General features: G+C 34.6%; 2 protein-coding genes across 5 annotated transcripts; one reads left to right on the forward strand and one right to left on the reverse strand.

Annotated features, from left to right (window-relative positions):
* The first annotated feature begins 590 nt into the window (after positions 1 to 590).
* LOC114188719 (DEAD-box ATP-dependent RNA helicase 20-like) lies at positions 591 to 10,616 on the forward strand. 4 transcript variants are annotated; one of them, XM_028077346.2, is made up of 15 exons: positions 594 to 1,073; positions 1,930 to 2,022; positions 2,156 to 2,320; positions 2,451 to 2,546; positions 2,913 to 2,987; positions 3,706 to 3,867; positions 4,482 to 4,562; positions 4,959 to 5,057; positions 5,483 to 5,578; positions 7,165 to 7,296; positions 9,000 to 9,074; positions 9,296 to 9,385; positions 9,470 to 9,544; positions 9,904 to 10,137; positions 10,263 to 10,616. In XM_028077346.2, exons 1-14 carry the CDS (start codon positions 765 to 767, stop codon positions 10,078 to 10,080), a joined length of 1,725 nt encoding a protein of 574 aa, XP_027933147.1. In that variant the 5' UTR covers positions 594 to 764; the 3' UTR covers positions 10,081 to 10,137; positions 10,263 to 10,616. The 4 variants fall into 4 exon arrangements, with proteins under 4 accessions (XP_085531029.1, XP_027933148.1, XP_085531030.1 ...); XM_085674903.1 differs by lacking the exons at positions 9,904 to 10,137; positions 10,263 to 10,616 and having other exon boundaries at positions 591 to 1,073; positions 9,233 to 9,385; positions 9,470 to 9,550; XM_028077347.2 differs by lacking the exons at positions 9,904 to 10,137; positions 10,263 to 10,616 and having other exon boundaries at positions 591 to 1,073; positions 9,269 to 9,385; positions 9,470 to 9,550.
* A 507-nt stretch (positions 10,617 to 11,123) lies between these two features.
* Positions 11,124 to 13,395, reverse strand: LOC114187689 (protein NETWORKED 4A-like). Its single transcript, XM_028076001.2, has one exon. The coding sequence runs from the start codon at positions 13,107 to 13,109 to the stop codon at positions 11,580 to 11,582; it is 1,530 nt and encodes a 509-aa protein (XP_027931802.2). The 5' UTR covers positions 13,110 to 13,395; the 3' UTR covers positions 11,124 to 11,579.
* Between the last annotated feature and the right edge of the window lie 1,183 nt (positions 13,396 to 14,578).

Raw genomic sequence — 14,578 nt, forward strand, 5'->3', positions numbered from 1 at the left:
ATAGCTTCTCTCACCTCAAACGTAGACCAAAACTAAGATAATTAAGAACCCCCAAGATAATTTTTTGAGCTTTAAAAACCCATTTCAGCCAAAAGGAACCAAAACCCAAGAACACATGTACAAATTAGAGTTTTGATCATGATCAAAGCAAAATTAAAACCTCAAAAACAGATAAAAGAGGTGAAGGTCAAATTATCAACATACTTGAAAGAAGAAATTGTTCACGTGAATTCAAAGACAACTCAAACATCATTCTAAAATACATATAAAAAAATGAACTTGTTTAGATTAAAAAATTATATTTGTTAATTTTTAAAGTTTGAGATCAAAACCTATTAAAAATGTAAAATAAACGAATTTTAATTTTACGCTAAAATTTAAAAATTAAAATAATATTTAATAAACCACGTTGAACTAACCAAATTATAAGATTCTTAAATGTTATTTTTTACATTTTTACGAATTAAACATAGAAAAAATTTAAAGGAAAAAAATTTAGAAAACAAATATATTTTTATTTCTAAATTTTGATCAAGAAAAGATCTTGCTTTTATAATTCAGATGTGGTTTTGTGCGATAGGTCATAGCTAGTTTTTGTTCGTAGTTTGGGTTTGAACGTGAAGTTGTAAGCCCATAGAGAGAGAGTGAGGACACTCATCATCGTTCTTTCGTTATTATCGTTATCATATCTCACTTCACTCCCTCACCCCTTTTATTTCTTACCCAGAAGAGCAACTACAACAACAACAAGATTACGCCAAACGATGTCGTATGTGCCTCCGCACCTCCGAAATAACGGCTCCGCCGCCGTCGCCACCGCCAGAACCCCCTCCGTAACCCTAGACAACAACAACAACAACCACCATCACCACCATAACAATCACCACAAGCTCGCATTCACCTCCAACAACAACAACACCAACGCCAATTGCTCTCCCTCGCTCCCCACCTTCCACAATGCCTCTCGCCGGAGCTCTGCCGCACCTCCGTCCCCGAGGATTTTCGCCACCCCTGACCCCGTTTTCCCGCAATGGCAACCCTCTGAACGCGCTTCGCGCATGACTCCGGAGCAGGTCGCAATCCAATCTCTGTTTTCTCGTCTTTTCTGTTCAGTCTCGTATCTCACGGGCTTCTCATTGACCTTTGCGTGTAATGTTTTGATTTCGATATTTTTTTGGGACCAATGTGAGTTTGTTTTCAAATTCGCGTGGTTAGGGTTTTTCTTGAATCTCGGCGGAGGAAAATTGTGTTTCAATTGAAGTGCGTGCGTGTTTGGGGGAATTGCTAATTTGCTTGTCAGTTCAGGAAGCTGATTACGAGGACTGAGGGTTCGGATTAATCTGAGCGAGGCTTATAGTGAAATGCATTGCTTTGCTTGTAACGATGACAATCCGAGTTATTTTTAACTACTTTTATAAAGTTGAAGGCTTTGTTTGAATTTGAAACTGTACGGCGGTGTGGTATTGTCATGAAGTAAGGGCTTTTTTTTTGGTCTAGCTGAAGAATTTAACATGACTATTAAGGTTGACATCTCTGTTGGAAGGTTGTCTGCATTTAGTATGAAACTATGCCTGGTACGGGTAGGATATATGTTGTGAAAATAAATGAGTGAAGTTTGCTTCAACTTTGTGGTTGATTGAGGACTATTACAGAGTTTCTTCTTCTTCTTCTTCTTCAGTTTACTGAACGCTGATGAGTTTTTCCTTTTGCTTGTCCTTCTCTTTTATACTTTGACCTAATAATCTTTCCCTCTTTCATGTGCTTTGATTTGACAGTCTCAATTTGTACTCTTTTCCGATGCCTTCAATAGAGTTGTTATTTATCGTGTTGTTATTTTATCTCGATGTTTGGTTGTCTTGCTGATCTGTCTTTTTTGTGACTAGACAAACAAATATTGGTTACTGAAATTCATGTGCTTGTCATGTCCAGATTGAAGAGGTCCGTTCTCGGCTTAATCTTGACGTTACTGTTGCATCTGATTCTCCTCCTGCACCTGCACCAATAGAGTCGTTTACTGATATGGTATTTAGTTTTGTTAATATTTAATCGTATTCATACTTTGCTAGGTAATTATGAGCTATTTGCACCCTTTTTTTTGGAACTGTTATTTAATTTGTTGCAAATGTGTTTGCAATTGTGAACTTCTTGTTCTCAGTGTTTGGACTCAAGTATCATGAAGGATATTGCTTACCATGAATACACCAGGCCAACTTCGATCCAGGCACAAGCCATGCCAATTGCTCTCAGTGGAAGGGATCTATTAGGTTGTGCTGAAACTGGTAGTGGAAAGACTGCAGCTTTCACAATTCCTATGATACAGGTCGGAACTTATTAGACATGGCATATTGGACTGGACTCATCTTTAGATACTGTATATTTGTGAAAAAACAAGCCAAATGTAAATGATCAACCTTTTAGTTGTGATTTAATTTTTCTCCTTCATTTTTTAGCATTGCTTAGCCCAACCTTCAATTCGGCGCAATGATGGTCCTCTGGCATTAGTTTTGGCTCCTACCAGAGAACTTGCTCAACAAATAGAAAAAGAGGTGATATATGTATTTGTTTTTGTTGTGGATGAATAATGGGTAATTTGGAGACAAAATTATTGTTTGTTTCTCCCATCATGTAATGATTTTTAAACTATCTCCTAATAATTTTCATATACCTAGGTTCGCAGTTTGTCTATTCTCTATGCTTTTACCTTTTTGAATTGGGATCTTAATAAATATTGTCTGTGTTAGTACAAGATTCTTGCTATCTTACTTTTGAATTATATGTTGTTTTGTTGAGCTTGACATCTCTCGTACTATGCCTGAAAAGAACATGTTCTACATCAGGTCATTTCATACTTAATGTTTTTCCTTTCTCCAACTATCAGCTTATCTATTCATTCTTGTTTTGATTTTTGGTAGGTTAAAGCTTTTAGCAGATCCCTTGAGTCATTAAAAACTGCTATTGTTGTGGGTGGAACTAACATTGAGAAGCAGGTAATAAATGTGGACATAATCTTTATTTCTTGGCTATTTCTCCTGCTGTTTTAAAAATTTTCATAAAGATAAGTGATGGTATTATTTGTTTTTTTTGCCATTGTGTTAAGTATGATCTGAGAGCATCATAAAAGTCTTTGTATGTTAATTATGCATAAGCATTTGTAATATTTAGTATCATTTTAATGTTTTTCCTTAGAAACTTGGAGATGCTGTGTATTCAGTTTTGCAGAGCTAGCTCTACTGATGTGCTGATATTTATGTTATTTGTATGATGCACTTATATGATTTGTTTCCAATTTGTCGATACAACTATTCTTAAAATGTGTAGAATACAATGCTTGCAGGATACGGAGTTATGTATGTTTAAAATTTATAAAACGTACAGATGTACAATTATAACTGTGCAAATGCAACATTCAAATCAAGATATGTAGTTGCCAAGTCTAACACTGGATACTTCTATAGTGAAGTATCTCTGAGTAGTGGTAGTGGATGCTCTTTCATGTTTGTATTTGGAGGAAATGCATGTATCACTGTGTTTCATAGATTAGAGGCTAGTTTAAGAACTGGTACTGGGGACTTTGTAAATAGTGTCCAACAAAGCAAAACTTTCTGCTTCAAGGAGTCTTGTAACAAGTTTTATTTCAAGTTCATTCAACTCCCCTTCTTGAAGGTAACAAAGTTTTCTGTGTTCTCTTTCTGGTCTCTATAACAGAGGGCGGAACTTAGAGCTGGGGTTGAAATAGCAGTTGCCACGCCTGGAAGATTCATTGATCACTTGCAACAAGGCAATACTTCCCTCTCTAGAATTTCTTTTGTTGTTCTAGACGAAGCAGATAGAATGCTGGATATGGGGTTTGAACCACAGATAAGAGAGGTCTGTATTTTTAGCTTTTTGCTTGTATTTGGACTCTCCTTTATTTTCTTGACGGCTTCATACCTAATGTAAGATAACTAGTGTGACCTATTTGTGGTGTTTGTGCTCTCTATACGGTGTTTCAAAACGGTTGTTTCCTCGTAACTTTCTATTTAAATTGTTTCTGTCATTGAACTTTGAAGTCAAGCCAATGACGCTACACTAGAACTAGTTATATTGAGTTGCAGTTCTTTAAGCATTTAACTGGAGAAGATGTCCTTCCATCAGAAAGCATAGAGAGGTTACAATGTTACACTTTTTGAAGAAAAATTAGCAATGAAAATGGTCTCTCTTTTTGGACAAAACTTGATTTTCATACTCCAATTTAATCTTCTATAACTTTTATTTAGTTTGTACCTTAGTTTGATTTTTGTGATCTAGCTGTTATGACCATGCTTGAAATTTATGTTATTTTTGTATATATATTATGGTCCCATTTGAATGGGTTATCAGCAATATTTCTAATATGATGATAACCTTTATGTTGTTTCAATATAACATTCTCGTGTTAAATTAATAATAGTTGCCTTTTCTAGATTACTCAAGAAAATATGAATATTCTATATTATCCTCAGGTAATGAGAAGTCTTCCAGAGAAGCATCAAACATTGCTTTTTAGTGCGACAATGCCTGTGGAGATTGAAGCATTAGCAAAGGTTAGGTTTCCTTCATTGTTGATAGAAAATTTTCAACGTTGTTACTTTTTCCTTTATACAAATTCTAAAATAATGAAGTTTGGTATTCTGATTTGGAAAAATGCTTAGGCAATAATAATTCTATCATTAATTATTTGCTTTTCGCATAACTTTGTAAGCAGCCTAGCTACTTGATCATAACATGTAGCACATTAGATGTGTTGTAATTGAAGTATAGTTATTCTTTTTAGGATTTTATATTTTATCTTTTTCTTCCATGATTCTCTTCCTTAAAATTAAATATATCCCCAAAATACATTCTTTTGAAGAATATTATATTTTAGCAATATATTTCTTTGTATGCTCAGCTGTGGAAGGAATAATTTTGGGGTTCACCAATCATTTGTTCGATTTCAGGAGTACTTGGCTAGCCCAGTGCAAGTGAAGGTGGGGAAAGTGAGTAGCCCAACAACTAATGTTTCGCAAACGCTTGTGAAAATTTCCGAAAACGAGAAGGTTTGTTTATTTACTTTAAAAATGAAGCATATATGTGAATAGTTGGACTAAAAGTTTAGTTTCATGCTTCCTAGAAGGCAGTCATTGATTTCAAAGATTTTTTTTTTAATGTTTCTAGGTTCTGTTTTCATTATGCATGTTTCTGGAGGGGGACTGTTTTTACTGAAAATTGTTGTTTCACACAAGTTCTTAAATACTTACCATGAGGTACACATGTGCATAAAATTAAAGAAGTATTGGTAGAATGAGATGTGATGAGCAAAGGTGTAGTGATTAGGGTGAAGAAATTTGAGAATAGTGACAAATTAGGTTGTTTATTTGCATTTTTGACCCCATGATATGGCATGGTCATTTTCCATGATATTTTTACCTTTATTTGCTCTTTCTTTTGGCCTCTGTTCTGAGATGTTATATTGTTCTTGTAGATTGACCGACTTCTAGACTTACTTGTAGAGGATGCATCACAGGCTGAAAAATGTGGTCATCCATTTCCATTAACAATTGTGTTTGTTGAGAGGAAGGTATGCTTTGTTTTGTGTCCCTGATATGCATCAATGTAGTTGAAGATAATACAAAGGAATTAGAATAAAATTGAGAGAGTATGTTTCCTTCTCTTATGATTTCATATTTATAATCACTTTGGATACATCAAATACAATGTATGAGAGGGAAGAAAAGAGAATTCAAAAAGATACATCTAGGAATTAGGTCCAACACAAAACACATAACTTCTTACAATAAATCCTATTTATTTTAACACTTCCCCTCAAGTTGGACCATACAAATTGTATATGCTAAGCTTGGAACAAATAAATTTAATTCGAGGACCTTTCAAGGATTCTTATAATTTATCCGCAAGTTGATCATTGGAACGAACAAACTTACTATAGATTTCTTTGGACAACAACTTTTCTCAAATAAAATGACAATCAATTTCAATGTGTTTGGTCCTCTTATGGAACATTGAATTGGAAACATTTTGGAGAGCAACTTGATTATTTATTACAATACATCTTCATCGCCTAAATGTCACAAAAATCTAATTCTTGTATATAATCTCACACTAGTGAGGGATACCATTGCTCTATACGCAACTTCAATAGATGATCGGGTAACAACATTTTACTATTACATCTATCTATAGGAAAACTAGCCCAATCAGTGTTATAACATCCAAAGATTTGGGTATTCCCTTTATCTTCATAGAGTAGTCCTTGTCCTGAAGTCTTTTTGAGATATTTTAGAATAGGAATGACAACATTCTAGTGATCAATACAAGGATTTTGCATGAAGGAACTCCAACTGCAAAAGACAAATATGGTAATATGGTCTGGTAAATATGAGATATATAAGTTTTTCAATCAGTCTTCTATATCTCTCTAGGTTAGAGAAAACCTATTCTGTCTCTTATTTGATGTCAAGCATATTTCCTTTGAGCCATTTTACTACTTTCTTTGATTGAGCTACTTCTATGCTCAAAAGATATTTGAGATTTCCACGATCCTTGATCTGAAAATGATTGCATAGGTATTCCTTTATTGACAGATTTTAGTAGCATCATTCCCAATAATAACAATATCATCAACATACATTATTAAGTACACATTTTTTCCAAGGGAGGTATGACAATAGAAAACAAAGTGGTTTGCCTCATTGTGTTTCAATCCAAAGGATTGAACAATGTGGTTAAACTTTCCAAAGCAAGCATGGGGAGATTGTTCGAGACAACTTACAAACCAAACCAAACTCCCCTTGAACAACAAACCCAAGAGGATGCATCATGTAGACTTCTTCATAATTTTAATATGTAATTGATGAAGACCCCAATGAAGAATGGCTACCACCATTGCAATGTAAGAATCTATGTAAACGGATGAATCAGCTAAGATATGATTAAGCTCTTTTGGAAATATTTTTCATATTTCCCAGTCTCAAGTCTGGGTATTGAAGATCTAAGTGGATTAGTTCCAAAAATTGGAAATCATAGATAGTTATGCTTGAGATTCATACATGAAGTTTTTATTTTACGGTCTTGAAAATCTGAATAGATTGTTTGAAAATTGATGTGTATATGTTTCTTGTTATTTCTTTTTTAATGTGTACATAGACAAGGTGCGATGAAGTTGCTGAAGCATTGGTAGCTCAAGGATTATCTGCAGTTTCTCTTCATGGTGGTCGCAGTCAGAGTGAAAGAGAGGCTGCCTTGCATGATTTTCGTAGTGGCTCTACCAACATTTTGGTAATCTCTCCTACCACTGCATATTACTCAAGTTTTTTAGCATTTCTTCCTGTCTAAAATCTGATATTCTCTACATTATTTAGCAGTATTGAAAACATTGTTGAAAATAACCCTGCTGTGGCTTGTCTAAATATAGTGTTGGGCTTGTTTTATTCCCTGATTGCTAAAAATGACATTTCTTGTTGTATCAAACGGAGTGTTAGAATAATTGTTAAATTTATGTATGTTAGAGTAATTATTAAGTCTAAAGCAGGGAGTAGTGTGTTGGGAACTACTTCTAACTGTACCTATGAGTCTAGTGCACTCTATGAGTTGTACCTAGAAATCTAGGATAGTTTTTTTTATCTTTCATCTTCCATTGTATCACTTTCTATCATTATAACAAGAGGGATCTCTAAAGCCCTCCAAGTTTATATTATCTTTTTATTCTCAACACGGAGAAAGAAGAAAATGTTAAGGGCAAAGTTGTTACTGTTATGATAAAAATATCTAATTGCTGTTTAATTTAGTGAGCCCATTAAGGTACCATGTTGTATTTTATGCATGATTAATATATTGTTTGGATAAAGTGTTTCAATTACCATCAAATTCAAAAAATATTTAAATATCAAGTAATTGTCAAAAATTAAAAAAAGTCAATATTGATAATTTTTTGTAATTGATCTTGATTGATGTTAATTTTTGGTCAAAGTTCTTGAAGATTTGTTTATTTTATATTTGCAAAACTTTTTCTCACTTTACATTAAACAAAATTATTTCAACTTTGAAATGATAGATTGAGCCCAACCCAAGTAAGATAGCACTAGGTCAGAATCATGTAAGGTCAACCTGGGTCAGAGTCAAGCCTAGTCGATCGAGCCTAGGTCGTGTTGAGTCAATTTGGGCCCAACTTGAACCAAGTAGGCGTTGATCCAAATTGAGCTAAGTTGGCCCAATCAAGCCAAATGTGTCCTTACCTAGGTCGAGCCAAACTTTGAAGACCAAAATAGAGCTGTCAAAACGGGTTGATCACTTAGTGAGTTAACCCAACCCGGCTCACTTATTAGCGACCCACCACAGGTTAGTAGGTTAAACGGGTTGGCTCATAGGTTCACTTAATTAAAAAACTACAATTTTTTTTTAATTTTTTTTAGTCAAAACTAAATTATAATTATAATTAAAATCTAAATAAACTTTAATACAATCCAAATAAAAACTAAAATAAAAAAAATACCAAATTATCTATGTGTTGACTAAAAAAACAACCTAACCTGACCAAAATGCAAAGTTCAACTTAACAAAAAATACTTGTGTGACCCTTTATTTGCGGGTTGGTGAGCCGGGTTCTAAGCGAACCGGGTCAAAAATCAACCCGTATTGAAATTTAATAAAAAATTTCAACCCAACTCGGCCCAAACCCATGGTGGGCCGGGTTGGCTCGCGGGTTCTAACCCATTTTGACAGCTCAACCAAAATATGAATTTGATAGTATGAAGAATTAGAAATTCTTAATTTGAAATTTTCAAAATTCCCTACCCAAACAATATATCTTGTCATAAAGTATTTCAAGTTCTCAAAATAAATGGAATTACCCTCTTAAAATACCTTATCCAAACACACTGTTTGGTAATTCTTGTTAAAATATTGAAATCTTAACAATTTTGCATAATTACTTTAAAAAGGCTCAGGTACTTTTTATCCACTAACTATATTGTACGATTCAGGTTGCCACTGATGTTGCATCCCGTGGCTTGGATGTCACTGGAGTGTCCCATGTCATCAATCTAGATCTTCCCAAGGTATCTCTGCTTCAAGCATATACTAATTGAGATGACTGAATTTTATCTGTAATACAGTAGGAAAAGATTATCAGAAAGCGCACAGGTATTTTCCACTGTTTGTGGATTGCCTTTCTGCTACTGCTATGTTGGCATCTCATGTGCCTGGTATTTTTCAGTCAAATTTAATTTTCTTGACAAATGCATACCTGAAGCATCAGTTATGGCTGCCTCAATTATAGACCATGGAAGATTATGTACACCGGATTGGAAGGACCGGGCGTGCAGGATCAACTGGCTTAGCTACTTCATTTTACACTGATCGTGACATGGTGCTTGCCACTCTCCTTTTTCTTTGTAAAAAGTGAACTGTATTGTTCTATAGATTTTAACATTAATATGGTTCTTCTCTTTAGTTCCTTGTTGCAAATATAAGGAAGGCAATAGCTGACGCCGAATCTGGGAACACGCTGACATTTGCAACCGGAAAGGTACTATATTTTTTATTCTGCCATAATTTTAAGATTCTTGGAGTTCGTTTGGCAAACCGTAAAAAATGAGGGTAGAAGTTCAAGAACTGAATTTTTACCCATATATTAAAAGATATACCAAACAGGTAACTAGTGGTTTAGAAGTCTTACGGTATTAGTAGCTTTATTGAGGTGGGCTTGTGCTAGACTGTTATACATCTATATTGATTTTTTTTTACCTAGATTAGTTAGTATACATAGGCGCTGTAGGTTTGGGTCTGACGGTCCAAGATGCTCAATTTCTCCCAAAAAACTTTCATTTTCAATATACTGTATTGAACCTTATATGTCACGGTTGACTTTGTACCCTTGATTTGTAGGTTGCTAGACGGAAGGAGAAAGAAGCAGCAGCTGCACAAAAAGAGGCAAATATTGCTTTATCCAAACAGTTAGGATTGGGAGCTGCTTCAATTAACATCGAAGATAAATATAAATTCATGATTACTGCCGCAAACATTAAAAGAGAGGGCGCAGCAGATAGTGCCTGGGACGATTAATGTGTGTTGTCTGGTGCTTCCCATATTTGATTGATGACACCTGATAAAGCCCTTAAGGTGGGTGATATATGACATTTATTTATTTATTTTGTGGCGGGTTTGTTTCCATCTTCTCAGCGGTCTGTCTCTGGTTTTTCTACATTTTTTTGCTCTCCATCGTGCATATTGTTTGTGTTTTGCAGTGCTGGTGCATTATTGATATGATACGCTCTTCAGACCAAGTGCATTTATAGGCCTGTTGCTTCTAAGATGACGGTGATGGAGAAGTTTCTAGTTAACATTCCAAGTCTACGCTACGTGTTGTTTGGCATCGTTGTGGTAGGTAGCTAGCACACTAGTCACAAGTAGCTTGCTAGACTCTTAGGTGGTTTGTAGAGTAGTCATATAGGTAGTGCATCTTTTGTAATCGTAGAAATATTCAAGTTTTTTTTCTTTCTTTTTTAATTGTTTTGCGTCAAAAAAATATTCCTCTATTCGCATAGATATTTCATCATCATCATGAAATGTATATATACCCTGCTTGCTGCATTTCGCAACTATGTTTCTCTGTTGGCACTTTTGAGCTTTCATAGACTATCCGCGAAATAAATGTTCACTGAAACTTTTCTGTGTTGAGCATGCCACTCAACTAATCGTAAAGAGGCCTTGACGCAACGTTTTTAAGGCTTAAATATTAGATGTTCTCCGCAAAATCTTATATAAGATTTAAAAGGATTCAAATGTTCGAGATTAACGAAGCAATCTTGAGAAAGTAGTGGTAGGGATTTATCTTTCACCTTTGATTGTTTATCACAATCACCATATCAAATGAGAATAATTGTGTGGCATTGTACCCCTTTCTCGCTGCATATGAAGACACCATGAAGTTGGTTTCCATTCAAATCTCTGAACATCACAACGCCACTGCGTAACAGTTGAATGAGGTGGATTTTATTGTCCATGTACCATATGTGTACAAAATGTAACATTTATAATAAGTTTTATTATAAGTTTTAGTCTGTGATTTCAGTAACGAGTAGCTTCTATATAAAATCTCTGAATGCAGAAACAAAGGACATCGTTCTCACTTTATATATATGAGGAAAGTGACATAAAATAAATTATAATCGTAAAATACATCACGAAATTATAAGAATACAACTCATGATAATGAGATATTATCACATATTGTTCTGAACTGAACGACGACATAATTTCTTACTTATGCAGCACAACCAACTTCCAACTAAACAGAAAGATGGAGAGCATACAAACCTAACCAGTTTTCCATTAATCTTCTAACGGGCCTCCTCCTCAAGAAGAGATGGTCCTGCAGAGCTTCCTAACTGAACCAATATATGCAAAGAAACGACATTATCACAAACCATGAAACATGACTACGACTTCTAAGTTCTAAATTCTCGTAAACTTGGGTGATACACATCACACACCACAAAGTATAAGAAACACATGACAGACAGATTGTAATACACAGCAGGAAGATTGTACAAGTTGACATATCAGGTGGTCGAAACAGGAAGCCTCTTGTTTCCTCTGAAAGCCTGGCAAAGCATATCATACCTATTTCTGTAATGCTCAAGTGAGAAGCATAGCTGCCTTATGGCCTCACGTTTCTCTTCAGCTCCTCCTAATATTTCAACCCTTTGCCTCTCGATCTCTTCCTCTAGTATCTTACCTCTTGATCTTAGTTCTTCCACTTCTTTACGACCCTCTTCAATCTCATTATCTCTTGATTCTATCACTTTCTTAAGTGCACCAACTTCTGCACTCAGCTTCTCTTTCTCTATTTTCAAACCCTCACCACTTTCACTTTTTCCTTTCACCCTCTCTGTTTTTTCAGACTCCATTCTTTTTATCTCTCCTTCTAAACATTGGCATTGACATTCCCATTCTTTCATCTTCTGCTCTAAAACACTCTTTTCTCCCAACAACCTCGTTATTTCAGACTTCAAACTTGATCTCTCAAAGAACACTTTCTGTTGTACATCAGACAGAAGAGCTTTTAAATCCCTCACCTCACTATCCCTCTCTGCTACATTAGTTCTCATCTTTGCTTGCCTCTCTACCAGTCTTGAGTTTTCTCTTTTCTGAGCGTTGAACTTTATTTTCCAAGAAGCAATGTCCTTCTGAGCCAACTCAAACTCTTCCTGCAATTGCTGAATAGTTTCAAACGTTTTAGTAACTTGCATTTCCGCAGACTCAAGTTTTTCATTGCTCATCCTTAGCTCCTCCTCAAGTTTCTTCAACTCCAAGGATTCCCCTCCCATCCTCACCCCTTCTACACTTGAAGATAATCCAACGCCACCCTTCAAATTCCTTAATTCCTTTGATCTGTACATTTCAACCTCATTCTTCAGCTTACTAATCTCCCCTTCAGAAACCCTCAACTTCTCATTCACATTCCTTAGTTCTTCTTCATACGCATTGATCCTTGCACCAAAATCCTCACCATTTTTCACACGTTCCTCCTCATTCAACACCTTCTCTTTCCCCTCAGACGGTATCTCAATCTCCAATTCCATCACCCTTCTGTTCATACCATTCTGATCGTTTCCATTCCCAAAGAATCCTGAAAAGCTGTTCATTGAAGAACTATCATCATAATAATCCTCATCAGATTCTGTCAAAGTAGAAGAACCATCCCCATCCTTTTGACATGCATCAAAACCATTCCCGTTCCCACCAGAACCCAGAAACACATCGAACCCCGGGGCACGGTTGGGGGATATGCGACGCCCCATCTTCCTCGGAGAGGGAGAAGCCATCTCAGAACCACAATCTGAAACACCAGAAGAAGCCTGTGATTGAAGATCACACGATGTGGGACTGTGATCATAACGTTCAACCAAAGATTTGTAGCCCCGGTAGAACTCCTCAACAAGAGAGATCAACTCTGGCCTCTTCTTGTAATACATCTCAGCCTTTTCCGCAAAGGAATCTCCGTTATCTTCAATCAGCTTCTGCATTTGCCTCACGTTGCGTTCCATCTCTGTGGTTAAGGATCGTTTTGTCATGTTCTTCATTATCATTCACAAGGTGCAAAGTATGTAATATGAATGTATCTACGTATACGTATGTATGTATCTATATAAATGATTATCTTGGTTTTTGATTTGGATGAGAAAGCTATAACAAAACAATGGAAAAATAAACAAGATTCAAACAACCCTTCCCAACTTTTGCAATGCAAACAAAAGTTGGGAATGGTGGATCCTCTTTTTGCCCAGTATGTTTTGTGAGGAAGAGTATTGAAACAAGATGTTATAACATGACACCAACGTTATTTTTTGTTTTCTTGTTAAAGCTAGCTACAAATGTCTGTTTGGAAGAACCTTTTGGTTCGTTAGTTATCACAGACACAGATAGATTTAATTAAGGAATACCCTGCTACATTTCTAACAACAATTTCTTAATATTTGTTCTGAGGTTCATGGAAAAAATATTAATAATAAATGCACCAAAATATTCCATTCTTGTTAATTAATTTTCTTGCTTATTATAAATCACATGTATTTTCAAAATAACAATATAACACTCAGGAACTTTAGCTTATATATTCTTCAGGCACGAATTCAAAGTTCTTGCTAAAAATAACTAATATCTGAAGGAAACAAAAAAAAAATGCAATTTTTATTTTGATTTGAGAAATTAAAGGTATTTAAATGAACTTATTCATTATTTTAACTATATTAATGTAGTAAAAAGTCACAATCCTATCAAAAATTAATATGGGTGTGGTCAAGTTATTAAGTTGACAACTTTTAATTACTTATATATATATATATATATATATATATATATATATATATATATATATATATAACTTAATTAAGTGATATTTAGTAAAGTTGTATTTATATTATTTTAAATATATTTAGAAAAAGTTGAATCCTTATTTACTAGACATTATAATTTTGCTTTTGACAATGATAAGAAAAGCATATCATAAGATTATTCCAATTGTAATTTGCATTACATACTTCTAAGATTTTCTGAATGCCACTTAGAAGTCTTGGACCTGATGAGTCTGCCCCACATCCAAGACTGCAACTTTCTTGATTCCATCCTTTATTAATTTGTTAGAGTGAATCTGAAAACCATAAGAAAAAAATGTTATTGTGTCCTAAAATGCATCCAATTTTTAATTTGAAAATGATACATTTTTTTTTCTTAAAAATTCTGAACATTATATTATACCATATTAAGAGAGAGATAACATTTTTTTTTTACAGTTTTATGAGGTGCTCCAGCTGGTTGAATTGAGAATTGGTCACTGAATGATTCATTTACCCTTTAAAATTATTCTAGTTAAAATCACTAAATCTAGTTGAATTTGTTCAAATTTAGTTAATGGGCCAAAATCTGTAATTTGTTTTGGGAGATTTTTTTTCTTTATTAAAATATATTATATAATTGATATGACTTTGCTCAATGGATTGTGATAATACATAATTATGTTTATTTAGTTTATTTTTAATAAACGTTATTGTGTGTTAGT

This window comes from Vigna unguiculata, chromosome 6 (assembly GCF_037176805.1).
Source record: "Vigna unguiculata cultivar grain cowpea cultivar isolate G323 ecotype 2 chromosome 6, ASM3717680v1, whole genome shotgun sequence".
In the NCBI taxonomy this organism is placed as follows: Eukaryota; Viridiplantae; Streptophyta; class Magnoliopsida; order Fabales; family Fabaceae; genus Vigna; species Vigna unguiculata.